At 39.1% G+C, this 27,911-nt stretch overlaps 1 protein-coding gene across 4 annotated transcripts in view; it reads left to right on the top strand.

Moving 5' to 3' along the window:
• Positions 1-27,911, top strand: part of unc5cb (unc-5 netrin receptor Cb) — a 145,880-nt gene that overhangs the window by 114,498 nt on the left and 3,471 nt on the right. Inside the window, exons 6-16 of one of the 4 annotated variants that reach the window (XM_032570611.1) lie at positions 2,121-2,288; positions 2,549-2,713; positions 8,523-8,579; positions 15,384-15,575; positions 17,872-18,234; positions 20,070-20,157; positions 20,307-20,478; positions 24,432-24,665; positions 25,190-25,339; positions 26,115-26,279; positions 26,893-27,071. In XM_032570611.1, the coding sequence (XP_032426502.1) occupies positions 2,121-2,288; positions 2,549-2,713; positions 8,523-8,579; positions 15,384-15,575; positions 17,872-18,234; positions 20,070-20,157; positions 20,307-20,478; positions 24,432-24,665; positions 25,190-25,339; positions 26,115-26,279; positions 26,893-27,071 (1,933 nt within the window). The remainder of the gene's footprint in view (positions 1-2,120; positions 2,289-2,548; positions 2,714-8,522; positions 8,580-15,383; positions 15,576-17,871; positions 18,235-20,069; positions 20,158-20,306; positions 20,479-24,431; positions 24,666-25,189; positions 25,340-26,114; positions 26,280-26,892; positions 27,072-27,911) is intronic. The other 3 variants (XM_032570613.1, XM_032570612.1, XM_032570614.1) reach the window with 3 other exon arrangements.

Genomic DNA, 27,911 nt, shown 5'->3' with positions numbered 1-27,911 from the left:
CCGGTTCTATCTAATGACAACTAACTTTTTTACAAACAATGGACACATGCATCTTAAATAAACACTGTATCAGTCTTTTCTTTTCTGAAAACTTTATGGTCTCCTTTATGGTGCTTTTTGCTTTATACTGTTTCTAAATGCTTTGCAAGACAACAGTAATGCCGATTGCAGTGTCACTATATTTCATACTTTCAAGCTGGAAGGTTTTCAAGGGTTAAACAACATGATAAATGTCCTTTAAATACCGATTCAGTAGATGCACATAAATAATATAGAAGTGACCAGATGCTTGCAACCAATACTGCCACCAGGGTAAAGTTTCAAATCCATAATCTTCTCATCTCTTTCTTCCATCCCCGACTCTCTCCTGGACCTGCAAGTGGTGTTACATTCATAGAGGGACTTTGTTTTGTTTATCAACTATTTTTCACAGCTGAGTGGATACCGAGAATAATGTAGCCATTTGGGGATCAGTGCAACAGTACTGTACAAATGTAGGAGAGCAGACTTCAGACACAAGGCTTTCATGTCACCAGCACAGTCTTTTAGGATTAAGTGTCAAAAAAGTGCTTTGATGTCAGCTCATTCTTTTCATTTCAAAGATGGTATACTCACACATTCAAGTACAATTGTGCTGCATGTGTAAGTATTCATACTGCCCCATGCAGCAGGATAGAAATACCCTACGGATGAGGGAGAGTTGTTTGATACCAGTGATGGGGAAAAAAACTGAGATGGATTTGCAGTATTTCCAAACCAACTCACAAAAAGGACACTGGGAAGAGGAGATGACAACAAAATCTGGGTTTGGAGAGAGACAATGAGCGAAGGAGAGAAGATGGAGCTCTAATCCCCCGTAGGAAAGAAGAAAAAAAGACAGCACAGAAATCTTGGCTCTCCTTCGAGACCAATGTTTTTAGGAGGGGGTTTTCCACTCACCATGTCACATTTGAAAGTTGTTGGCTCCGAGGGGCCCGGTTTCACCATCTCAAATGCCACAGACTTGTTCTCAGCCACAAGCCCTGGTGTCACTCCGCACTGGATTTAGCTGCCGACAGAGATGGATGAGGGAGGTAAGAGATGCATTAGGAGGAATCAGTGAATGGAAAAGGCAGCAACTGGACCAAAATTGACACGCTGTCCGCATCAGATAGTAATCACCCAAGATGACACGGCCCAAATGCAAAATCTGAACAGTTAAAACATGTTATGTGATGTGCACATGACTGGGCATGGGCTTTCTTAATAGGGGATTCTTTTACTTCACAAAAACAACATTTGTGTTTAGCCTAATATTTTAGAGAAAACACTCTTATTTAATGTTACATTTATATATATTTTTTAACCATAAAGGAGGCTACAGCATATTTTCTGCTAAGGCAAAGTATTAATGTATCATGTCTAATTGATGCAGAAAGATACTGTGATGGTCAAAAAAGAGTAAAAAATATGTGGGTCACATGACAGGTTTGTGAAGTCAGAGGAAAAAGTGTTGAATCCTGTCACAATGATCCTCATCATCATTGTAGCTTTAGCAGTGCTGTTACAATTATATCATATTTCCATGATACCATGCAGACCTAATTAGGATGATGCTACCGATTTATGTGAGAACAGATATTGGTAAACATCTCTGCAGCAATTCAGTCATTCAAAATTATGATGGAGTTGATGTTTTATAATACCTTTAGCATCCTACATTAAGAATTAGCTACATGAGTACAGCTTAGATTGATCTGTGTAGAGTACGTAGACCTTTACATTAACATTTCCAAAAGACTGCCAACATTCTGTAATCCAGCATAGAATTGGACTTTAACCTCCTAACTGTCTTGAGGACATTGGTGTCCTCGTAGAACCATAGTCTGATATGAAAGCATTTTGGGGGGGGAAGATAGGACAGCCTGAATGAGGAGTCTAGGTTTTTGCAGAAAATATATCTAGAATCTTCTTAATCCTTTGTGCTTCCAGTCTCTATTTTTATTAACTACTAATCATTACTGGATGATCCCCATCTCTCACTTTAGTCACCAGATGACTTTTTTTTTTTTTGCTTTGTCAAGGACTTGTTAATTTGTTCATGCTCCTGAGTTGAAGCCTCTTTTAACCTTTTTTTCCAGTAAATGGTGGATGGTCAACATGGACAGAGTGGTCAGTGTGTAACAGCCGCTGTGGCCGTGGTTACCAGAAACGGACGCGCAGCTGTACCAACCCAGCCCCACTGAACGGAGGTTCAATCTGTGAAGGGCAGGGCATCCAGAAGCTGCCATGCAATCCTCTCTGCCCAGGTATGGCAACAACAACAACAACAAAAAAAACAAAACAAAATGATACACCCACCTATTAATGGGCTAAAAAGGGTTCAGCAGGACAAAACTGGGTACATAACATGATGCAACTTGTGCTTGCATATTGTGTCTCCATGCTTACATGTACCTATTCTCGCTGTTTCAATCAAATCCACTCACCCACTCACGCACTCATTTGTCTCCATCTTCCTCATTTCACTCATTCGACCCTCATCCATGTCCTGTCTGCTGTGTGATAGTGGATGGCCTGTGGACAGAGTGGAGTAAGTGGTCCACCTGTGGGACAGAGTGCACCCACTACAGGAGGAGGGAATGCAGCGCCCCGGCACCCAAAAACGGAGGGAAGGACTGTGAGGGCGTGGTGCTCCAATCTAAGAACTGCACGGACGGGCTGTGCATGCAGAGTAAGTACCCATGCTAATCCTGTGCTACTCTCTCTGAACCCGCCGATCCAGAAGAATCTCTTCGCCTTTTGACCAGAAGTTTTCGCTGTGCTCTTTCATCGCCATGTGTTTCACACCCACATATAACACTTCCGCCTTGTCTATCACTCAGCTTTTCTTCACCTCACTCAGAAAAACAAGAGCAGAAGCTGGAAAGCCTCTGTCTTTATCTGTCTCATTTTATTCACACTTTTTTTTTTCCAAAAATACCGAACTTCAACCCGGGAGAACATATGGTGGTATCCTGTAGTTTATATGTACTCATCAAGGGCTTGAATATCATCAAACGCCTTGACTGGTTTATTTGAACTGTTCTTTTACCTGGGTGGATTGATTACCAGACACTTCACTTAATTTAATAAAACAAGAACTTTGTGTACAATTTTGAACTTATTAACAATTTTCTCTGTTCCACACAGGGATAGAATTACACATTCAGGACCAAATATATGCACAGAAAGCGTTAGGCTTTTCCTCGCTCTTTCTTTCTTGTGGAAGTTAAAATAGTTTAAAGTGTTTAAAATGTTTATCAGTTTTAACCTTTGTGAACCGAACTTACAAATAGCCCTTATTAGGGGACTAAACTAGGAATCTATTTTGATGCTGTTGCCAATCCTGTTATTAATTTGTACATTTAAATGGAGGTGGCAAAACCAAGAATAAAGTTAATATATTCTTGGACTAACTAGAACCTATCCATCAATCCATCCAGCCACTCTCTTCCACTTTATCCGGGGTCGGTCGCGGGGGTAGCAGCTGCAGAAGGGCGGCCTAGACTTCCCTCTCCCCAGCCACTTGTTCCAGCTCCTCTGGGGGAATCCCAAGGCGTTCCTAGGCCAGCCGAGAGACATAGTCCCTCCAGCGTGTCCTGGGTCTTCCCCGGGGCCTCCTCCCGGTGGGATGTGCCCGGAACACCTCACCAGGGAGGCGTCCAGGAGGCATCCTGAGTGGAACCTAACTAGAACCTAGAACAGTTTAAAACTGCTAAGTCCATACTTGGTGGTGGTGGTGGGGGGGAATGACATTTTCAGCATTACTCATTCTCCCTTTAAATTTCTGACCAGTCATACAACAAAAAAAAATTGGTGAAAACCCCCAAAGCAGGGAACATGTACAGCCCTACTGCACAGAAGAAATACAGATCACATACAACAAAAAGTGAATGGAGACAACATGATGGCAAGAAACATGTAAAGAATTGGAATCCATGACATAGACTGAGAACAAATCAGGAGCATAAATACTGGGAAGGTAATTTGTGGAGTGGGAGCAGGCGAGATAGATTAAACGAATGTGGAACAGCTGCAGGGAAGAATAAAAATAGACGTTTAATGAGGAAATGACTAAACACCAGCAAACACAGGGAGAATGTCCTGATCAGATGAACAATGACTAAATAAAACATGACCAAATGCCAAAGTCTTAAGAAATACAATAAAAGTGAACAGGAACAGATGTGAAAGATACTTGAGAGAAACTGAGCTATTAAAACCAAACAAAGCCTACAAACTAAAAACAGAACCAAAACTAAATACATTTTGGTGAATGTGTATGTACATATTTGAGCCCAGCTGTAAAATGTTGAACCCTGTTACGAAAGGCGGAAATCCTTGATTTTTTCAAACTTGTGCATCTAATTCTTATTTTTTAACAATCATTGAGGTTGAATGTTTTATCATCATTCCACCGTGGGAAAAGAGTGGCTTCAATAAATCTTGAAAAGCCCAAAATGAACTACATTGATACCCCTAATAATACACGTACATCTCTGACCAGAACTGTATATGTAATTTTGAGCTGTTCTCTGGGAAGTTCTGGCACACGCTGTATTTAGGCTTGCTCCGAAATATTCATTTACTGGTCTTACTGCGTTGATGTTGACAAAACAACAGATAAAAGCCAGTTTGTGATGAAGCCAGACCTTTTTTTTCACGCAAGCAGAGAATTGTTTACTTATGCCGTTTCTGCCAGGAAGTTAAAAACAGCCGCACGGTTTGCCTAATCCAACAATCCTGCCCCCACTTATTTATAACACATTCACAGATTGAAATCATAAATTTATAGCTTTGATGTGTGTGTGTTTTCAACATGGCGGGGCCGTCACAGGGTGAAGTATTTGGCCCCTTCGGCTTCGTCTGAGTAAATGATCTTTGCCATCTTTTCTTCAACAACAAGAGGAAGGGGATGAGGTGTGGAGAGAGGCAAATGCTGCACAGAAACTGAGTTAGACCCTGTCTAGTTTTATAAAACTCTTTTGCAATAAACATCTTTGGAGGTGTTAGATCCAATCACTGTCACTTGCGCCTTCATCATGTGTAAACCTATTACAGATGGTGATTGTGACACTAATTATATAACAGAGGCTCAGCTGCTAGGTGTCTTAAATTTAATAGAGCTGGCAAACACTTTGTGCAGCTTCTGTTGCACCACATTGTAAATGGCTACTAGTTGTAATGCATCATAAGTTAGAGTCAACATTATATTACTAATTAAAGTCCATATTTATTAAGTAAATAAATGTGTCTGCAGAGTACTAGGCCAGGAAGTGTCGTATTCAGAAAGTGGATTACACGAATGCATTAGCTGATTTTGTTGAGCTGATTATACATTGCTTTGCAGAAGCACTCCTGCCCTTGGAACTTTTAATAAATATTTTGTCACATTAAAACTACAGACTTTATATTGCTTTTATTTGAATATAAAGGCCAAGAAGTACATTGGACATTTCAGGGTTGAAATTGTGGAGACGTTTTCTGGAGGAGCTGCAGAAATCTATGGCTCAGGTGGGAGAATCAGATAGCAGGACAACTATCAGTCATGGATTCCACAAATATGGGATCTATTGAGCAACAAGAAGAAAGTTAATGTTGAAAGAAAGACATATTAAAGTCTGGAAGAGGCCATTTAGGGAACACAGCCGATATGGGAGAAGATGTGCTGCCCAAATGAGACAATCTTGATTGAACCATCCTACGTTTGAAACATGGTAATGGCAGCATAATGCTGCAGCAATACTTTCTTCAGCCAAAGCTGATTAGATGTGATTGGAAGATGGATGGAGCTAAATATGGAGCAATCTGGGGAGACAACCTGTTAGATGCTAAAATTAACTAGAGACTGGCAAGAAGGTTTGCCTTCCAGTGGGACAACACCCTGGATTGTACAACTAGACCTGCCATCAGATAGTTTTAATAAAAACATATCCTATATGATATATAAATAATTTGGCATCTGTAACAAGACTTGAAAAAGCATGTTTGCAGTCATTCTTCCTCTAATCTCAATCAACATAAGCTACTTTGTTAAGAAGAACAAGAAGATGTCAATCACTAGTGCTGCAAAGCTGATAGAGACACACCCTGAAAGATTTTCAGTTGTAATTACAGAAAAAGTAAAAGAGTCTGAGGTTTGAAGACAAATACACTCCACAAAGATTTATGTTTATACAAATATTTAAAAAAAAACGTAGATTTACTTCATAAAATTTAATGTTGGTCTGTTACATTAAATCCCAACAAAATGTTCTAGTTTGTGATTCTAATTTAAAATGTTTAAGACAAGAACACAAAAACATTGGGGAAAAAATCTGTGAAAGAAAGTGTAAGACTGTGTTTTGTTTTTTTTTGCTTCAGCATAGCAACATATTTTAGCCCAACTCTCACCTGCCCTTGTTCTCGCCTGGCTCAGCTCCACCTGTCCCAAAAGCATTAGTTCTTGGAGGATTGATGGCTAGTTTACCGAGAATATAGAGCCATAATGATATAGATTCAGGATCATTTCAGAGATTGATTTTTTTTAGAAGCTAAGAGGCCAGAGCCACTTATGCCAATGCTAACGACCATTTCCACAAGCATTTAGGAGAACGGCCCATTATCTGAAAGCTCATGTTATGGCAAATATGATTGGGAATGGAAGTTGTGTGCAATCCGAACTCACCTCGGACGGTTGATTTGCTCCCTGCAGTGCAGAGCTGGAATCTGAGCAAACACGTGTCTGTGGATTTCGTTGCAGTTTGATCTTATTTTCTGATGTTTGAATTTATTTAAATCACTTCAATTGCAGTCCATCACAGAGCTCTGCCTGAAGGAATCTGATCTGGCCAGAGCTGAAACAGGGCCTGATGTTTCAGGCATCCATAACTCCTCACTGTAGAAACACAACTGACCCCAGTCAAAAAGGAAAGAGTTGTGTGATACTTTACTTTACAGCTTGTTTATTGCATTTTAACAGTCAGGGAGTTTTGGGTGTTACATTTACTAAAGTTAAATATCGTAAAATTGATCCAGAAAGGTTGCACTCTGCACATTCAGAGAAAACCTTTGGATTTCTAACTTGTTCAGCTACCACAGTTCACCATGGGTGACCCGTCTGTGTTTGGCACTTCCCCTGTGGTCTGTGTTTCTGAATTCATATGTTGTTTGCTGAGCCTCCGGTAACCCTGCTCGCAGACATGACATTTTCTTGACATATCGATCCACAGAACAGGGAAATCCAGACACCAGCAAGGGTGCATGGTTTAATGCTGTGAGACAAGACGGCACAATTACGATGCCAAGCTTGAGTTCTGCTATTTACACTTTGGCTTAAAGGTCTTGATCAAATTGTCTCTGGATGTTTGGTTTCACATAGATTAATAAGTAGCAGGGACTGAAATTAACCTTTTAAATTTTTTAATAATGGCTCTTTTCACAAACAAAAGAACAAAGTATGCCTCCAAGATTGGAAAATTGTCAAGCTAAAGGAGTAATGTTCAACACTCACATTGATTACCTGTGCTATGATCCCAACTTCCTTCCTGGATCTATAAGTAGAGTGAAAAAAAAGGATTTTTTTTCCTCTGTCTGGAGCTGCTTGTTTTCCTCTGGAGCCCATCCACTAAAGAAGCTATTATGCTGGTTTTCCAGTACTCTCAGTCTGGATATATGGAAACTTCACAGGATGGGTTCAGAAGGGGCATCCGCTTACTGTCGCCTCCCGCTTGCTCCAACCCTGCATCCCCAACGCCTGATTGCATGCACCGACCTCATCTATTACATCATTGATTTTCCTGTCAGTCCACTTGTCTTCCTGTGGCACTCTCCCTTTCCAATAAGGATTTCATTGTTTGTATAGTTGTTTATGGATGTCTCAGGGAGACTGAATATTATGTGTGCTTGTGCGCTGGCTCTGCCTTTCAGTCTGGCCCCAGCTAAAGCTTCTAAAATACCAGCAGGAGCCAGAAAACCTTCTATGCCGAAGATTTCCTAAATCTCCCAATCGCACGTGTCCAATTTTTCTAATCGCTGTCCTTCAGCTTTCTCCTCTTCCCGCTTTCTTAACATAATCATTCCTTTTATCTCGTTCACTAACGTCTCCATCCACCTTCCAGTGACAGATGCAAGGCTGTAGGTTCTATTGACTCTGCTGGAGCTCGTACTTTATCAGCCCCTCCATTCCCCTCACCTGCCAGCATCTGTCCTGCTGCTGCCGAAGCACTAAGCCCACTTGATGGATCGTGCCGCTTCCTCAGAGAGCCTCCATGTTCTCCCCCTGTTTTCCCTTCATTCATCTCTATACAGCATGCACAGATACGGCAAGGAGGGGGGGCTAAATCAAGAACGATCACATCCCTGTGTCATCGCTCTTGCTCATGGGTTTGTCGCTGTCTCATTTGTTGAGTTAGTTTTTCTGTTTGAAATTTGATTTTCATCATCCCTCTTTCTTTGCCCTCCCACCTTACCTCTCACACCCTCCTCCCCATCCACAACCTTTTCTTTCTTTTTTTTTAAAGGTTCCTTATATCAGAAGTCTACTGAGGCTAATGACGAGGGTGATTTTGGAAATTCATGTGAGTTGTTGTTTATTTTCATCTTATAATTTCTTTTTTTTCTTGTTGTTTGCTGTTATTCCCATGCATGTATATGTCTCTGTCTCCACCTTTTGTTTTGTTTTTGTTGGTGTTTTTTTTTATAAGCAGCTTATGAACAAACTGTATTTGTCACTACAGTCTAACAAATTTGACATTGAAAATATGATAATAAATAATAATACATTTTATTTGAAGGCGCCTTTCAAAGCACTCAATATCACCGAACAAGAAAAAGAAACACTAAAATAAAACACTAAAAAACATGTCTGCAAATGTGCAGTAAAATCTTTAAAAAATACTGCTTTCCAAATTATCATTGTGCTTTAATTTGATCATCACTGCTTAATTTCTACAATACCATCATAATATACCAGCAAACAAGCTCTGTGTTTTTTTCAAATCTTTAAAGTAAATTGGTGAGTAAAAATGTAATTATTGAAGAGACTTAAAAGCATCACTTAAAATCTTGTGGTACTAAATACACCTTTTGCACTAAGAACTAATAGCAGTCCAATAAATATTGATATTTATCAACAATATTTATCAACTCAGTTGCCATTGAGACATCAGTTTGGGTATCATACTTTCTAAAGAGAGAATATTCATAAAAATCTTGTTCAGTCAGAATTTGTCTTTAATGAAATATTTGCTAAAAATATTGTAATGATGTGTTTTACTGTTGGTGTGCAGATCTAATTCGTTCTGCTTCATGTTGGCCTAAACTTCTGTGGGTGATCTCAAAGATGGTATATATTTGGCATATCCAAATTGATGAATAGCGACCTTTGCATCGAAATGCTTGCAGTCCATTCACCTATATTATTTTTTGATAAATGAGGACCAGACGGGGGGAAAAACAATCAGGTCTCCCTTTGTCTTTCCAAAGCAGAAACTCTCCCAGATACTAAAAGCTGTTTTTCAAAATTTAGTAAAACTATACTTTTTTGAAACGCTACCAACTTCAGGGTTTTGGTTTCTCACTGTCTGCACTGAGTAGTACATCGGATTTCAACTTTGAGGCTGCATGTATACTTACTAGACAGTTTGAGGTACACTTCACTAGTGGTGGATATAAACCGTTTTTCCCTTTAGAAGTGCTTTAATTTTATGTGGCATAGATTGTAAAAATCTGTCATAATTTCTTAGAGATTTCGGTCCACTTTGATATAATTACATCACCCAGTTGATGTAAATTTATTGCCCCCATACCCATGATGCCAGAGTGCAGTGAACTTGCTCTCATGTCATTATTCAATAAACCATTTCAAAGTAATTTGAGGTTTGCAATATGGGATTGATACACTATTACATAGTCAGCAACAATACTCATTTGGTATTCAAAGGACTCAAACAGTGCTGAGAAGAATCCCCCACATTACTACTCCAATAGGAGCAGTCTGATACAAAGCAGCTTTCATTTGAATGTTACAGCTAAAATCAAGACTGGTTGGATTAGGAAATGTTATTCTGATCTGTTATTGTCCAACTTTGTTGAGCCAGCATGGATCTAGCCTCAGTTTAACTTGGCATGATGGTTATTGTGCATCTACAGATAACGTTGTGCATACCTAGTTTGGCACAAATGGTTTGAGCTACAGTAATTCTCACTTGACATCCAAAAGGAGTTGTCTACCACATAGCTGTCGTTTGCGGAAGAACATTTTTAGGGGTTTGTGCACAAAAATCTCAGTAGATCAGCATATTCTGAAATATTCCGACCAGCCCGAATGCAACAATAGCCATCAGAATTCCCTTTTTTCTCATTCATGATGCTCAGCTTGAACTTCCGCAGGCTGTCTTCATCACATTCGGCAGCGGCTATTTGACTGGTTGATTCACCATTTGTGTTACCAAGAAGTAAAATATGTGTATCAGTTTAAGTGGCTGGAAAATGTGTGCATCTTATTAAGGCATTTTTATCCCTTATTTAGACCCATTTGTGCTTCTAAGATTATACCACTTTTAGAAAATGCCATTTTTGTATTTGTAGCTAAACAAAATCACATAAAAAAGAATAAAACTAATAAATGTCACTATCAAAGTCTGCATATTATGCAAATTGCCAGAAAGCTCAAGACACATTTAGAATCCAGTCAATTCTCTGTATGAATAAACTATTTTCACACTTATTCATGTTTTATGTCAAAGCACTCTGTATGTATTTGATCAACATCTTAAAAGTGCCAGAAAATCATCAAAGCAATCTTGGTTGTGTATTTACATTGTACTTGTGGATAGAGCAGAAACACATCAGAAAACAGAGCACTACTCTTGGTTTCCACAGGTTCTAAAAGTAGAATAGGAGATAAGTATTTTAGTTTTCAGACTGCTCTCCTGTGGAACCAGCTCTCAGTTTTAGCCCGTGATGCAGACACCCGGTCTAGTTTATGACTAGGCTTAAAACTTTCCTTTTGGATAAACATGAATAGAGACTGACTTTGACTCTCCTTAGCTATCTCGGCTATTATGTTGCTATAGATTTAGACTGCTGGGTGACATAATGACCACTTTTTCACTTTGCAATTTTCTCTTACTACTTTCTTAATTTTGCATTATTTCAGCTTATAGCTTTATGTTCGCTCTGTTTTTTTTTTCTTCATAGAAGTTACATCTTGTCTGGCATTCTAATTAGCTGATATCTTCCTGAAGGGGAACAACTTAATGTTCTCCTTCTGTGAATGATACACTTGGCCCTCTCTTTCAGTCCTTAACCTCTCCTAAATAAATCTTCCTGCGACTAACTGTAGTCGCAGCTTTCGCTCGTCGTATAAGCTTCAAATCGGACTAAGAACTTCATTGTTTTGATCTATTTCTCTTCTAGATGAAGCCAGTAGAGGAACTAATACTGTCATTAATTTCTTTACTTTTCTTTAACATAGAAAATACTTCTGGATCAATGCTTCAGTGTTAATTTTTTTCCATTTTTTGTATGTCTTCTCAAACCCCCCGTCAGTTGTGGCAGAAGGCTGTTCACACAGAGGGATTTTCCCTTCTGAGGTTTCCACATGCATGCTCAGTATGATGGATTGCTGCAAAGTTAGCGACACAATGCAGGCAACTTTCCACTCTCAGTGACATGATGCAATCTGCTGGGTTTCCTTAGAAAGAAAAACACTTTTTAACCACTTTTGAAGAATAAACTGAATTTGACAGCATTGTTTGACTTGACAGCATTGTTTGACTTTTTTTTGTGCTGTCAATTGGCACTATAAAAATAAACTGAATTGAATTCAAACATGGATAATATGTGCTGATTGGGTTAAAAACCCTCTGCAGACAACTTCTTTTTCTTGCACAATAGAAGATGACCCTCTACACAGAGGGCTTAAATAGAAATTTGGAACATTTTTAATCATTTGAGTTGTCAGATGTCTTACCAGAATCTTAGACCTTAATTAGGTTCTCAAGGCTAAGGGTCTTCACAGTCGTGAAGGAAAGAGCACCATTTGATTCAAGCTTTAAAAACTCTAACACTTAATTGTGGGGCTACTATAAGTGTGAAATAATGAAGACTCTGAAAGCTGGAGATATCTTTAAGAAAGGAGCTAAGTGTTTTTTAGGTATCTGCTTTCTTAGTTCAAAGTCAGCGGCATCTCACTGTGCTGCAGCTACTGCAGAAATAATTAAAACAGTCATTAGAAGACACCTTATGTAACGTTTTATCATTAGATGTTAGCAAATTAATTTCTGAACCAAACAAAAGCATGAAGAAAATAATTGCAGATGGCCAAGGGCTTTTTGACCTTGTTAGAGTACGGATGAATCTACCCTTCTGTCTTTTAACGTTTTCTCTAAAAAAAAAACAACAAAAAATATTAAAATGTTAATAACATTCATTTCAGTCTTAATAATGTAAGTTATTTAAGTAATTAAGATTGGATTTAAAGTAAGCCCAACTCCACTCTGACAGCAATGTGCAATAGGACCACTTCTAAACATCTCCCATCACACTTCTTTTTTGTTGCAGTGTTTTATGCCTTTAAGTCTTTCTGTAAATCTGTCTCTCCCTCCGTCTTTAAATCTTCTGCTCTTCACAGAAAATAGAGTGTTTAATAATCTGTTTCATTTTCACTCCTTGTATTTTTCCACTTCTGACAATAGCTCATGTTCAAAGGGACATATTAATCTGAGTGATACATTTTAATGCGTACACTTAGCAGGTTGCTGCATTCATCATCAAAGCGTGGATGGAAGATTGTTCGACTGAGGGGATATATGTTAAGCAACTGCAGGGAAGCTCTGCAGAGGGAGCGGAGTGAAATTACATTTTTAGACCTTCATCACTGGCGCCCTGCTCTGTTTTGTGTTTGTGACTCTGCGAGAGGAAAGATTAGAGCTCTGACATACATTAGGATGCATCTGGAAGAGGATGTTTAAGGCAAGGCTGAGTAGAGACGCCTATGTTACAAATATGCTTTCTAAGGAAGATACATTAATATAATATAGACTGATGTGCTTTTTGCAGTACATAAAGTGTGTCTAATTATAGTCATTCAGGAAACTTAAACCTCTGCTGTAACACAGTCTTCTTCTTCATCCTCACTGCTCATACTGTGCATTAAATGCATTTTAAGTTTATAGCAACAAACTGTGCACTACATTATGCTCCTTTTACCCTTAGGTTAGTTCTGTGTAACGCTAAAACCGTTTCCCAATTTATCATTTTGCAGTCACAAACATTTTATCTTCTCAGTTGAACGTAGGTCTCGTCTTTAACTGGACTATTTAACACATCTAGAGTCTGGATGGTGTCTATGCCAGCATCTAAGAGATTTTATTATCATATTGTCTTGTATTTAGTGTCATCCATCTTCCTATCAACTGTAACCAGCTTCCCTGTCTCTGCTAAAGAAAAAATACCCATACAGCATGATGTCGTCACCACCATGTCTTGCAATGAGGATGTTATATTTAGGGTTATGTGCAGAGTTGGTTTTAAGTCACACCTGAAGATTTTCATATAGTTCAGAAAGTCTGACTAGAGCACCTTTTACCGCATTTGCTGTGTCCTCTTGTGGCAAACTTAAAATTGGACTTTTCCTTCATCAACAGATTTCCTGTCACCACTCTTCAGTAAAGTCCAGATTTCTGCAGTGTGTGGCTGATTGTTGATCTGCCAACAAAGCTGTTCTTCTCCAAAGTTTCCATAGGCTTTTTGACTCTGTGTTTTGGTGGATTTGCCTGTTTCCCTGAATCCAGTTGGTTGCAGTGGATTTTATTTAGGGGTATTAGAGCAACTAGTTCTAAATACAAATGTATGCTACACTTTTCAGATTTTTGATTGTAAAAATCTTTCAAAAGTATGTACTATTTTCCTTATAGTTTACAATTCTTTACCAGTTTGTGTTGGTCTTTCACATAAAACACAAAATTAAGTCAAATGAAGTTTGAAATTGCAACTTGATAATTGATATAAATATGGTTCTTCAGAGTATGTAATTAGTAAACTTATGGCTTTCCCTTTTTGCAAAAACCCTCTTCCCTCACAGCCTCTTTGCTCTACTGCTTCATGCTTCTTTGTGAAACTGAGCACAAGAGACACATGAGTGCCATCTGCACACATGTTCCACCATCATGCATGTCTTCAAAGCCTTGTCTTTGGATTTATGGGTGACACTGCCATCTGCTGCATATTCAGCGCAATTTGCATAAGTGCTTATCCTAAAAATGGGATTCTCCCCCTTATCAAAATGCCTTTTGTTCTCTTATAAATAAGTATGCATTTGCATTCTTTTTGTTTGACTTTTTCAACAACCCTACAGCATGTAGGCCCTGTGCTAACATGCCAAACAATGCACGGACACATGCTCCCACAAGCCCCCCTGGTATTTCATTACCTCGAAAGAAGTGTTTCCCCCTCCTCATTTGTCAAGTTGTGACACTGAAGGACATTCTTCATAGAGCACCACAGAGTTCAGACTGTCAGTCAGCATCTAATAAAAGGCCTGATCTGTACTCACTGTCTGGCTCTAGCAGCTGCATATATATTCTTCCATGCCTGGCCAACTAATCACAGAGGTTTCTCCAGCTGGAAAATGGACAGAAAAACTCTGGGAGGCGGGCAGAGATGAAAGACAATTTGAGAAATCCAAGCTATGTCTAGATCTTATCTGCAGTGTGTAAGAACAAAGACGCAAACGGGCTCTGAACTTCAGCACGGAGCGCTGCGATTTGAAGATGAAATCCTGCACAACTATGTGTCCAAGAACTTTTGATCTTGCGTCTGAGCGTGATTCAGCCTGCCGCTGTGTTACGCCGGGGTGGCCATGTATCTTAATTGTGTTGTTTCTCCAGACTCTTATCATCATTATCTGATAATCAGCGTTAATTATCATATTTATGAGGCCTTGTGAACAACATCCTCTCAAATACAGAACAGCTCTGTTTCTTTTAAGAAATATCCAGGTTTGACTTTGTAAAATCTCTGCCCTTTATTAGCATTGGAGTAAAGACTTTAATTTGTTTGCTGTAAGAACTATGTGTGTATTTGTTCCTTTGTAACATGTTTCGGATAGGGAAATTATTTTTTGCAAATATATGAATATAAAAAATACCAGATGGGGAAAAGAAAAAAAAAAACAAATTAGCTTTCTGCATTTATTTCCCTGTATTATGGCTGTTAATATCCGGCTCAATCCCAAGCCAGGATATTAGTCCGCTGATAATGTCTTCATCGCAACTCCTGCATGTTGAAAGAGAAAGCCTAATCTTATTGATGCAAAGTTATGAGCTTTTAAAAGACTCTTCTCCTATCTGTATCCTATCTCTGCTTGTTCCCCCCAGTGGCTCCCAGTACGGATGACGTAGCCCTCTATGTGGGTATTGTCATCGCCGTGATTCTGTGCGTGGTTATCTCCGTCGTCGTGGCGCTCTTCATCTACAGGAAGAACCATCGGGAGTTCAGCTCCGACATCATCGATTCGTCTGCCCTGAACGGAGGCTTCCAACCGGTCAGCATCAAGACCGCACGCAAAGGTGGGTCAACTGGGACATTAAGGTTTTTAATTTGTGGACATATGTGACAAAATAGGTACAACATGTGCAAATTATTGGAAATCTTGAAAAAAGGCATTATTTTGTTTTTGAATTTACATGCATAACTAATTACTCCATTATCTTATGTAAAATTAGCATTTTTCATTTAGATTTTCTTGTATTTTATTGTTTTTATTATTATTTTTATTTAATTCTAAATTAAATATTTAGTTTAGTACCTCAGCATGACAACCAGAGCAGAAAAGGGTAGATTAATCAAAGTTCAAAAATATTAAAATTAAGTGAACGAGGTCCAAATGTCATTTAAAAGAGCTCCCAATAAAAAAGTACATTATGTCACTTTACCTTAAACTTGAAATGATATGATGTAAGATTTTAGTTATGTTTCTTGACAAAAAATTAATGAATTCAATAAAATAGCCACAGGCCATAATATATCCAGCTACTTTAGACTTGGTAAAGGATTTGATTCCAAAATAGTATCGTTTCTTAGCAAACATCTCTATCATTATCGTTGCCTTGTTGTGCATTAGCAAAAAAAAAAGAAGTAGTTTTTAACGTATTATTGAAGATCAACTGTCAGTACAAAAGCTTACAGTCAAAAATAACATAAACCTTTTTTACAAAGTGTTAAAATTTCTTAGAATTATGTCAGCTTTACCTCAAGCATATTTTTGTTTTTGTAATTGTCTTTATTTTAAATATTTTGACTTTTAAGCAAACTCGGTAAACAACATTTAGTTGAAGGACAAGTGAACATTACAGCACATTAGATCAAGTTGTGTTAGCCTAAATGCTTTGAGAGACATCTGGAGTGGCTTATATTAACAGCCCATAACATCCGCCTTTAGAGGTTTGTTTGACCTGGATGCTCTAAAGTAGCAAACATTTCTGTGATCATTTGAATGCAGATGTGCTCTTTGGACTACAGTTGATGTGAAGACTATGTTTATGTGAATGACTTGCTATGATGATGAAGTATGTGACAAAAGGTTAAACCAGGACCTATCATTAAAGCGTAATTGGAGCCACCTCTGTGCCACAGTGTTGATCTGAAGTGAGTCATCAGCACTTAAACTGGACTTAAAGGTAAAGCGTGACAATAATGACTGGAGACAGTAAAAAAAGGTTTTAAAAAGCATTATAAGGTTTTCAAGTTTCCTCTTCCATAATGAAATCATGCTAAAGTATTTTTCACTACAGCTTAAGTTAATTTTAAAAACTAACTTTCATTTTGAGGTGAAAAATGGAAGACCTCAGGCCAGGGTCAGGCCTACTATTGTTTCTGTAAGGGAGAAACATACAAAGAGATGTCCCAGAGGTGATCTTAACACATATAAAATCAATGTTTTGAGAAATTATTATTCAAAGTGTTTCATTATCAATTACCAGTAATATGAGTATAAACAGAAAGAACATTTGTAAGGCTTCAAGCTCTAATTAGTAGTAAAATCTGTATCATATAGTAGATTTTTACTACTACATGCTTCACTATGTAATCAATTTTCACATTATATAGAAGTAACATTAATGAGACTGAATAATGATAAAGAAACATGTTAAGGCAAGTTGGCTAAGGGATTTTCAGTTCAGCTGATCAACATTTCTGTTTAGTGTCTTATCACATTATCACTTTTTATTTTAATTTTATGGGAAATAAATGTTAACTTAGGCATCAAATGTTTCATTTCAAAGGATTTGTGGAAATCCTAATTGGTTTTCATCATTCTGCTTTAATTTGTAGCACTTAATACAAAGTTTTTAAACGTGGAAAACCAAGAAAGATTTTATTTTTCTTGTATCTGTTTGTCTGTTTTTCCTCTACCTGTACCTGCAATCTCCTCTCTGCAGTGATCCCCTTAATTCACAGTGTAATCACCACAGTTACTGACGTTTCATAAACAACAAATAATCACCCCTAATTTTATTACCTTCCGTGGCATATGTGTGATATAAAGTATCCTGTGGCAGGAAAGCAGAGTGGGTGTGGAGGCAGTAAAGGAGCTTAACTTTGCAGGCTACCTACAGGGTAAACTCAGTTCTTGTGATGCCATCTGTTCTTCATGAATCACAGCTGCGCCTAGAACTTCTCAGACTGAGTAATGTTTGTTGCCACTGAAGCAGACTTCCTTAATGAGTGAAAAACAGCAGAGTAAAGCAAAGCAGCTGTTCTGAGTTCAGTTTTGTGTGTTTTTCCCCAAAAATACAAAAATTTGATTTACTTTGCTTCCCCCCCCCCCCCCCCCCCCCCCCCCCCCCCCCCCCCCCCCCACAGCTGACCTCTTAACAGCACCCCCTGACTTGACCTCAGCGGCCGCCATGTACCGCGGCCCGGTTTACGCTCTCCATGACGTGGCCGACAAAATCCCCATGACCAACTCCCCCCTGCTGGATCCACTGCCCAACCTGAAGATTAAGGTGTACAACTCCTCGGGTCTGGTGACCCCTCAGGACGACCTGGGAGGGGAGCTGTCCTCCAAGCTGTCCCCAAAGCTTCCCCACTGCCTGCTGGACAACAGCGACAGCACGATGGGCCGGCGCATGCAGACGCAGACGCTGCTGCGCACCAGGGATCCCTCCTGCACCGCTCTGGGCTCCTTCAGTTCGCAGGGGGGGCAGCTGATTGTGCCCAACTCAGGTAGAACAGCAAGATGCAGACCTGTTTCCATATCTGGGTATTGATTTGATATTCAGTAGAAATGTTCTCTGGTTTAGCAGATAGAGAAGTATCTTCACAAAAATGTGTTTTTGTTTGAGATAACCCACCAAAAAAAGTTTTTAAAATTCAATATTTGACTACATTTCTACATCAGGGAATAATTCCATGATAAGAAAAAAATTATAATTTATATAAAAAAGACTTATCAACACCTATAGTCAAAGCAACAAAATGTTCAAAATCACCAGAACAGTTACAGGCAAGGTTGGAAGAGAGCCCTAGTTTATCTATTTATTCATTGTACAATAAGGAGGATTGTAAGGGAGTGAAAAAACACCAGCAGCTCTAGTTTGAGCTCCACCTGCTTCTCACCCAATGTCTAAGGCTGAGTCCAGCCGCCCTACAGAGTGAGCTCAAGTGTAATAAAATATGGATTATTTTATGTTTTTATAGCTCATGCTTTGAAATCTTTTTATAAGGGATGTCAACAATGTTTTAACTCAAAATACAATGCAAATAAGTCCTAGATATGTACATATTCTTATGTTCTCCATAAGATTTTTACTAATATAATAATTAATCAAATACAAACCTTTTTTTGACTGCTAAAACCAAATCATCCATAATCCTCATGTAGTTTTCAACACAAACACATACTTTCAGTTTTCGGTGTAAAACAAACTCTGGGTACAGTAGGCGTGTTGTTCTACTTACAGACCTTAGCTGCCTGTTATACCACCACTACATAAAACATACAAACAGATGTGACTTTGAAGTGATACGCTTAGCCATATGCAACTTATCAGGCAGCTGACTGCGCGCAGTATGACAGGAGTTGATGGATACCTGAGGTGCCTCCACCAGAAGCGCCAAAGTCGAGGTGTTCTAGTTTGAGGCAGCTTACATTAGCCATGCTGTCTTCACTTCAAACACGTGCAGGCTGTACGGATCACACCACAGATGCGTGTTGACAAGCATAGACAAACTAGCTCTGACATTAAAGGATGCACAGACTTCTCACATTTCTCAAGTTTTTTTTTTCTTTTTTCGTTTTCTTTATGATACCTGAAAAATATTCTCAACTTATTATGTTACACAGGCGGTATGGGGCAGAAAGGGCATTTGATATTCGATATGTTTGTGTGTCAGAGTAATGAAATATTTGGTGACACTTCCTGTGTGGCTGTTCCTGCATTTTAAAATGCGTCACAGCTTTCCTGTGAGGCAGATCCGTGATTGAAGGGAAAACCTGTCTGTCACCTTTTTGAGAAGTTTACTTCAATTACAATGGAAATCAGTGTTCAAACTTAATACCTCCCTCTCCTGAGAGAGAAAAGTCTAGATTGTGTGTATGCATGAGGAAATTTGATGGATTTGTTCCCAAAAAGAAACCCCATGAGACGAGACATCATTTCAAATCAATCTCAGATGGAAAATGCAAATCATGATAGCTGTAGCTATATAGGAAAGCTGTAAGGAGAAGGGAGATCATTGATTGTAGAAATGAAATCCGGCATCATTTCCGATGTCATGGAAAAGGCAATAAAATATGAGTTTTATGTGAGAATACATATTATCACTATGGCACAGAGTTCAGAAGAAAGATGTGATAGTTTCCAAAACAATTTTCCAAAAACAAATATTTTTCTTTTTTATCTTGACCCCTTTTGATGCATCCATATGTGAGATTTACAGTTCAAATTAAGCAGAACAAACATAAAAAATACCATAAATATAACATGCATACTACACTGGTGTGCCACACAAGTCAAAGTTTTGGTTGCATGCTTGTTTCCTGTCTATTTGTTCGTCAGGGGTGAGTCTGCTCATACCAGCGGGGGCCATTCCTCAAGGCAGAGTCTATGAGATGTACGTGACAGTTCAGAGGAAGGACAACCTGAGGTACGGATATCTGCTCAACACCCCGAGAGCTGTGTTTACCCCCGTCCACTGTGCCCTATCACACTCTCACACAGACTGCTGTCAACACTGTCACTGAACAGCATGTGTATGCTCCTTTTTCTTTTTTTCTCTCTAAATAAAACCTTCAGGCCTTCTGTGGAAGATGGTCAAACAGTGCTGAGCCCCATAGTGAGCTGTGGGCCACCTGGGGCCCTGCTGACACGGCCCGTCATCATCACCATGCACCACTGTGCCGTGTGTGACGGCCAGCAGGACTGGCTGATCCAGCTCAAGAGCCAGTCCCCGCAGAATCAGTGGGAGGTGAGATTTGAGACGCACAGAAAAACCCAGACAATCCTCTGCTGCAGTGGAAACTAAGACCTGTGGCCGCAGTCGGTTCTAAAAATGTACATTCATGTAAGGCATTAGGATGGCTTCCTTTTAAGTTAAACATCAGATTTAAAAATTCATTTACTCAAGGCATTTTTGAAGAGGCATGTGGTTTGCTGAAAGTTTAGCTCTGTATTGAGTAAAGAACAAAGGAGAAAGACGATATTCCTTTGAACAGCAGATAAAAGTTTAGTTTCAAGCTTGGTTCTAATCAAGTGCTGAAAGAGTAAACCTCTGGTCTCTGAGAGTAAAACTGGTCATTACCCATTCCTTTATTATGGCTTTCTTCGATACATTTGTTTTTGTGCACTGAGTTATTTGAAACCTTTTGCTTAGAGCCTGAATTATCAAGTCAAATCACAATAGATGCTTAAAGATAAATATTTTGTCCCTTCTATGCATCTGGGTTAGGCTTGTTTCCCTCTTTATTGTGATTCTTTAATCAAAAGGTGGGCTAGATTAATGTGCAGAAATCCTTACTGGCTACATTTTACATGGGATTAATGAAATACTCCATAACTGGCTTTTGAAATTCAAAATTTGTTGCCTGAAAACAGTTTTCATTTACATATTACCACCTTGTTTATGGACAAACAAAAGACAATAAAGGAAAAAAAAAAAAAACCCACATCTCCCACATATTGAAGTTACAGCTTCACAAAAAAAGAGGGCAGTAAGAAATTGAAAATATTGTGCTTGGTCTCATCATTCCTCTTCCCAATTATAAATATTTACCCATCACATTTTAGAAGTAGTTCTGCTTCGTCTCACATCCCTCAGACTGGAATCAGTTCCTCTGACTGCAGAACGCCAAATGCTTGCACACTTTCTCAGGCATATTACGGAGTTCTTCAAGCTGAACGAATGTGAAACATCCTGTACTCCAAGAGCCATGTTGTAATAGCATTGGAGGGCCATGAAATAGGGTTCCAGGGTCTGGCATTACTCCACAATGGCATGCTTCAAAAGACACAAGCCTCTCATCATTCTGCATAAATAAATCAGTTTGAACTACAAAACCCTCGCTCCTATACTCAGGTCAGGACATCAGCTGATTGTTTAAAACTCCTCATGCTTGTGCTGATCTGAACCATCACCACGATTTAAAATAGTATTCCTATTTCCAAAGTTAAACATTTGTAGTTCTTCACATACAACCTGCAACAGCACCTAAAATCTTGCAATGCAATCTTCCAATACAGCTTGATTCCCATTTTATGTTAGAATATTACTGAAAAGTTAATTTTATTTGATTTAAGTTTATTAAACCCAAATCACTAAAAGTGGAACCCATATTTATTAATTACATACAGTTTTTTGTTGTAAGTCTTTCGGTTAATTATGATGATTTTTTTGCTCACAGCTAATAAAAACATGAATAGCATGTAATAAAAACCCCTGTGAATACCAGAGTTCCACGTTATTTTAATCAGACAAATGAGCATCATCAGAACCCATATTCTAATTTTCTGAATATGACTTTATAAACTTAATACAGTCCTTGAAATTACTATACACTCATTTTTCTTATGCCTGCATTAAAATCATCTAATCACTCATAACAGGTCATTAATATAAACTGTACTTCCATCTTCATCACTGAAAGGTCTTGACAAATGTGAACCTATTCAAAATTGTGTAGTAGTTTACACTGTAAATACATCATTTAGGCAACATTACAATCTTTTATTTATTTTCTAGTCGAGAGAAAATTTTTGGACAAAAAAATCCAGTGCAGCCAGCAAACTGCAGAACATGAATAAGCTGTTTGTCTAAACTGATGTAAGAATTAAAATGGGCAAAGCAGCAGTTTCAAATTTATCTTCTGTATCCAATATAATGCTCTTTCAGTGGGTTACTAAATAATGACTTAAGCATTCTTACTTTTTTTAAACCTCTTCATGTGCAGTGAGGATTTTTGTAGCCAAAAGAAAACAGTACAACTAATCATTTTTAAATAAAACAACAGCAACCAGTGATTAAGTGTTTGAACAGTTTGACCAGCTGATAAAGCTCAGCTTACCTACTCCCAAAAGTTCGTGCTACGTGGGCGACTGTGAAAACATACTTTTGGATCCGTCTTTAGGAACACAGGAAATGAGTATCACTAAATAGGTAATTACCAAATATATCTGGCCCTCACAAATACACGCAGTGTCCCTCCAAAGGCATGTTGATGATCACAGATCGTATAGTGAGGAATATTTTGTGACTTTCTGCTTCATAAATTTCTTTTAAAAAATCCTAACTAAAAGATGCGTGGTGTGAATAAATTAAAGCTGTGTTTGCTCACTCGATTGCGTTTGTTTGTGCACATACTGTATAAACAAAGTGCAAGCTGACTTCGTCTGCTGCGTGTTCTCATTATCCCCCAATAGGAAAGCCCCCGGTGCCATCCCATAGGGGCAGTTAAAGAGTCTAATGATCAGCCATAATACTGCTGTTAAATGGCACAGCTCACAATAAAATGCTGTAATTCCTCTTCTGTCTCCTATAATGGGTTGAATTAATACCAGTGAGCTGCAGGCAGGAGTGTTTGTTACACTGAGAAAGAGAGCGAGTGACTAAAAGATCAAGATCAGGAGAGCCAGCGGAGCGAGAGAAGACAGGATGGGAAGACGGAGGGAGGCAAGAGTCGCCTCAGACAGGACGGTCCTAATGAAAGAGAAATATGTCCAGGCGATAGCGCCATTAAAGGGGTCAGCTTCAGATGGCCTGAATACTACATGTTCCATTATCTGGTGTACATAATGAGTAAGTGTCAGAGGGAGTCACACGCGAAAACACACACATTAATATTGCAAAAGGACACAGCTTTTTTTAAAGGTCAGAACCTTAATTGTGCCTTTTGCATTAAAATTCATTTAAATTTACTGAGCAGTTACAAAACATGACGGTAAACAAAAATAAATCCAAAACGCTGCAAAGTTAGATGGTTGTTGTCTGCCGAATGGCAGGTATGTTAAATATGTAACTTGTGTCGCAGTTTAAAGTTCTTTAAGTATGCTATTAATCGAGTTAATGACTGGTTATATACCAGGGCTCTAATTCAGCCATTTGCTTCTGGTGTGTTGGAAAAGGGAGGGCAATAGCTTTGGAAGACGGGACTTGGCCTCCCCTAGATGAACTAGATGTTCAGTCACCTCCCACCCAGGAATAGAACAAATTATCACATATACACTTCAAATCATTAGTGAATTGGTGAGTGTAAGGCAAAATTTGTTCTGGGAAACTCTCCTACTTTGGCTCATGGTCAATAGAAACAGTACAAATGCACATCAAATACAGTTTTTTAAATTTTCTGTGAACCTTAGACAAAATCAGGGTTCCTACACTTAGAGTTGTAAGACACAAAACATAACACTAATGACGTAATTAAATCTCCTTTGACCAAGTAAATTATTTAGGACTAATTTCTAACACAACAATCTTCTACCTTATCTGTATTTTTGGATGTTGGACACAGCAGAGTAACAGGTAGTCTTTGCATTCTTTTGCACGCTGCTACACATTTTCAGATGTATTCTTCACTACATCCTGGCTCTACATGCTCTTGAATAGTGGCGTTTTTCAGGTATAGTGAGATGACTTCTGTCATCAAAGGCCATTATTACTGCTGACAAAGTCTGTGTAAGTCTGAAGTGACTTAAAGAGCAGATCATGTTCTCTTTTGTTCAAAAAGGCGAAACAAAGCATCAGTGTTGGTGGAGGATGTGTCAGCAGTGCTGACAGTCCGATTTCATGTCTTTAATCCCAGATGGTCTCTCCTGTTGTTACATTTGTCGATTTATGCTTTTATTCTTGCCTTTTAGTGAAAGTACAGTTATGCTGGCATATTAGCATATACATTCATTGCTATTTTTGTCTACCTGTCTGTGCTGCAGGATGTGGTGGTGGTAGGAGAGGAAAACTTCACCACGCCGTGCTATATCCAGATGGATGAAGAGGCTTGCCACATCCTGACGGAGACACTAGGAACATACTGCCTTGTGGGTCAGTCTCTCAGCGCTGCCACCATCAAGCGCCTCAAGCTAGCCATCTTTGGCCCCGTCACCTGCCCCGCCATGGAGTACCACATCCGAGTTTACTGTCTGGACGATACTCAGGATGCACTCAAGGTACATACACAGCTGCGCATGCAAGTGATTTAATCTCTTAGTGTCTGCTGAAGGTCGTGTCGGCAGAATTAGATTGTTTTTGAGCATTAATAACACATTTTAGTTTTTCATTTTGCCTGAGCTGTTTGTGTGAGGGAACAGCCAGCAGATGAGAAACCCTTGTGTGGTCCTGTCACAATACTTGAGAAACGGTGCGGCTCCTTGAAAGATGTAGCCTCTGCATCAATGCAATAAGCCACATTTATCCCCCTTCTCTGCTGCTCTGTCATCACATCAATTCTGTTTAATACCTGGACGCACCTATGTGGAGGAAAGATAAGGAGAAATTACTCTGCTGAGGGGGATATTGAACGCAGTTATTAAATTTGGGGACAAGTAATGAGAGGTGATAGTTATCCAGCTGCAAGAACACAGACCAAGGCTGTTTTTTTTATTTTTTTAAGACTGACACGTCTACAAGCTGTCCTTGAAAACAGGATGCACTGCAAGTTGTGGATGGTCTCATTGCATGTTTGCATTTGCAGGAGGTTCTGCAGATGGAGAAGCAAATGGGTGGAAAATTGCTGGATGAACCAAAGACTCTAAACTTTAAAGACAGCACCCACAACCTGAGACTTTCCATCCATGATGTTCCCCAGCCGTTATGGAAGAGCAAACTCCTAGCAAAGTATCAGGTAGGATTGAGACTAGCAAACTCTGTTCTTACAAAACTTCAAATGTCAATTCTATATAGTCAAATAAACCAAGTCTGATTTCTCATTAAGAACACAGTCTAAGAAGCTCTCCTAGCAGTCAGTCACACCCCTCCGTGTCCATGAGATATCAGTTCCTTTAAGAGTTTTACTTACATTTTAAAACAAACACATAATGATGATGGAGCTTAGCTTTAGCATATAGCACAGTCATCATGTCTGGTATTTCTAGAACAGCAGACATCATGTAGTTTTTTCAAGGATGTTGATCCTAACTTCTAATCAGAGATTTTCAAAAGTCTGCTAAAATACCAAATCTATCATTGTTCATGACAGACAAAGGTTGAAAGTTAGAAAGAATTTTAAAAAAGACTGACCTTGTTGTCCTCTGTTCAGCTTTCCTTTGTCTCCTCTCTTACTTTTTTGCAGTCTAAATGAATGGCTGACCTGTGTCAACATCTCATGGAAAATAGTTTCCCTTCAAACATCTTTTAGACTCAGTGCTTCCTCCCTTGACTTCACTGATACTGAAATAGACAAATTTAGTTAAACTGAAGATTTTTTGTTTTCAGCATGAACTGGTAGCGCTTACTGATCGGGAGAAAAATAAAGAAAAAAATCAACATGATGTTTTTTTTTTTTTTTGCTTTAGTTTCTGTCCAGCAGATCAAGCTGAAATTTTTATTTAAAAAATATTTTCATGACAGGACCGATGCTGTTGAAAACAGTCCTAGTTTCTCCTTCGTGTCTCTTGCAGGAGCTGTCCTTCCAGCAAGTGTGGACCGGTTCACAGAGGAACCTCCACTGCTGCTTTACTCTGGAGCGCTTCTCAGTCAGCACGGGGGACCTGAGCTGTAAGATATGTGTGCGACAAGTTGAAGGAGAAGGACAGATTTTTCAGCTGGATACTACACTCTCAGAGGTATGTCTTTATATCTATAGGTTAAATATACAATTTTTCAAAACAGAATTGTGGTAGATAAAATCTTTCTGCAGTAACACTTGGCAGCATAATGCCAAAAGAAGGTTCCCCCACTCTAAAAACATTTTTATAGTTTCAGTATCTGATATGTTCTATATTATACTGAGCCCATCGTCTGCATGGTGAAAACATGGCAGTGGCAGCATCAGTCCATGGGGATTTGTTTTTCCAGCAGGGATAAGGAAGATGGTCAGGTTTAATGAAAAGATGGATGGAGTCAAATGCAGGACAGAGGTTCACCTTCCTATTGGATGACACTACACATACGGTCAGAGGGACAATGCTGTGGTTTAGATCAAAACATATCTATTTCTAATAATGGCCCAGTCAAAGTCCAGATTCAAAGGCAATTGAGAAACTGTGGCCATTCTTGAAAATTAACATTTTCCTTCCGCTTCCCAATTATACACTTGATTTGTTCAGTCACACAGCATCTTATTTAGCTACATTGAAGTTTGATGTTATAAAGTGACAAAATGTGAACAAGTCCAAGGAGCAAGAATACATTTCCTCTGATTGGAGCTCCTTCAATGTATTTCTTCTATCTTTATAGGACTCCCAGAGCATTGACACATCTCTGCTCGACCCCGCCAGCAACATCACCACACTGGTCGGTCCAAACGCTTTTCGAATCCCGCTCTCCATTCGACAGAAGCTGTGCGGCAGCCTAGATGCACCGCAGACCAGAGGCAACGACTGGAGGATGTTGGCCCACAAACTTAATCTTGACAGGTGGGAAGACGAGCGAGACGTTGCGTAATATTAGAACTGTGGTTGCACCCCGTTAGGCTGTTGCCAGCAGCCAATAAAACTCAAAAAGCTGCTCATGTTAAATTTTATCTGCCATATTATCCTTTTCAGAAGAAGCAGAGACCTACTTTGCATGGAGACAAATTGTAGATAACTAATCTATTTTTAATTTGATTGTGATTGTACTGCTGGGATGTGACTCATTGTGATAAACATCAGCTGAATTGAGATTAATTGACTTGGAGAGAACTCCGACAAAGACGGAGAGAGACGAAGATGGAGAGAGACGCTCTTCAGTGCAAAACGTCACCCATGTGTCTTTGATAGTCCTGTGTATGCGTGCGTGTGTGTGAGCGTGTGTGAGAGAAAGAGAGATGGAGATACAGTGTGAATCCATTTATAAGATCCCAGCTCAGCAGGACAGCCTTATCACAAGCAGCAGCTGCAGATTGACGAGACCTCTTACTGAGTTCAGCATGAAGGCAGCAGAACGCTAGCGAGAGACTTCAACTAACTCCTCACTCACAGCTCACACCAGCGATGCATCTTAGTAGTGATTTTTATGTTTTGTTTAGATTTTTTGCTTAAATAAACTTTCCTTCTCAGAAAAAAAATAGAAAAATGTAAAAGTTTTACCAAATTCATTTATCAGAGGTGACAGATGAGATGAGAACCAGGAGCATATTAGGCTCTTATGGGCCGCAGTCAGACCTCTGAATAGTATTTTCCTATGGATTATGGATTATGTGTTTGTCTTATTGAGGGGGAAGTTGTTGTTGAACGCAGGGAAGTTTGGAAGCTCAGGAAGCGGTCCTTCAAAAT

The sequence above is a fragment of the Xiphophorus hellerii genome, chromosome 8 (assembly GCF_003331165.1).
Source record: "Xiphophorus hellerii strain 12219 chromosome 8, Xiphophorus_hellerii-4.1, whole genome shotgun sequence".
In the NCBI taxonomy this organism is placed as follows: Eukaryota; Metazoa; Chordata; class Actinopteri; order Cyprinodontiformes; family Poeciliidae; genus Xiphophorus; species Xiphophorus hellerii.
The sequence above is the reverse complement of the archived record's forward strand: the minus strand, read 5'-3'. Positions and strand labels throughout refer to the sequence as shown.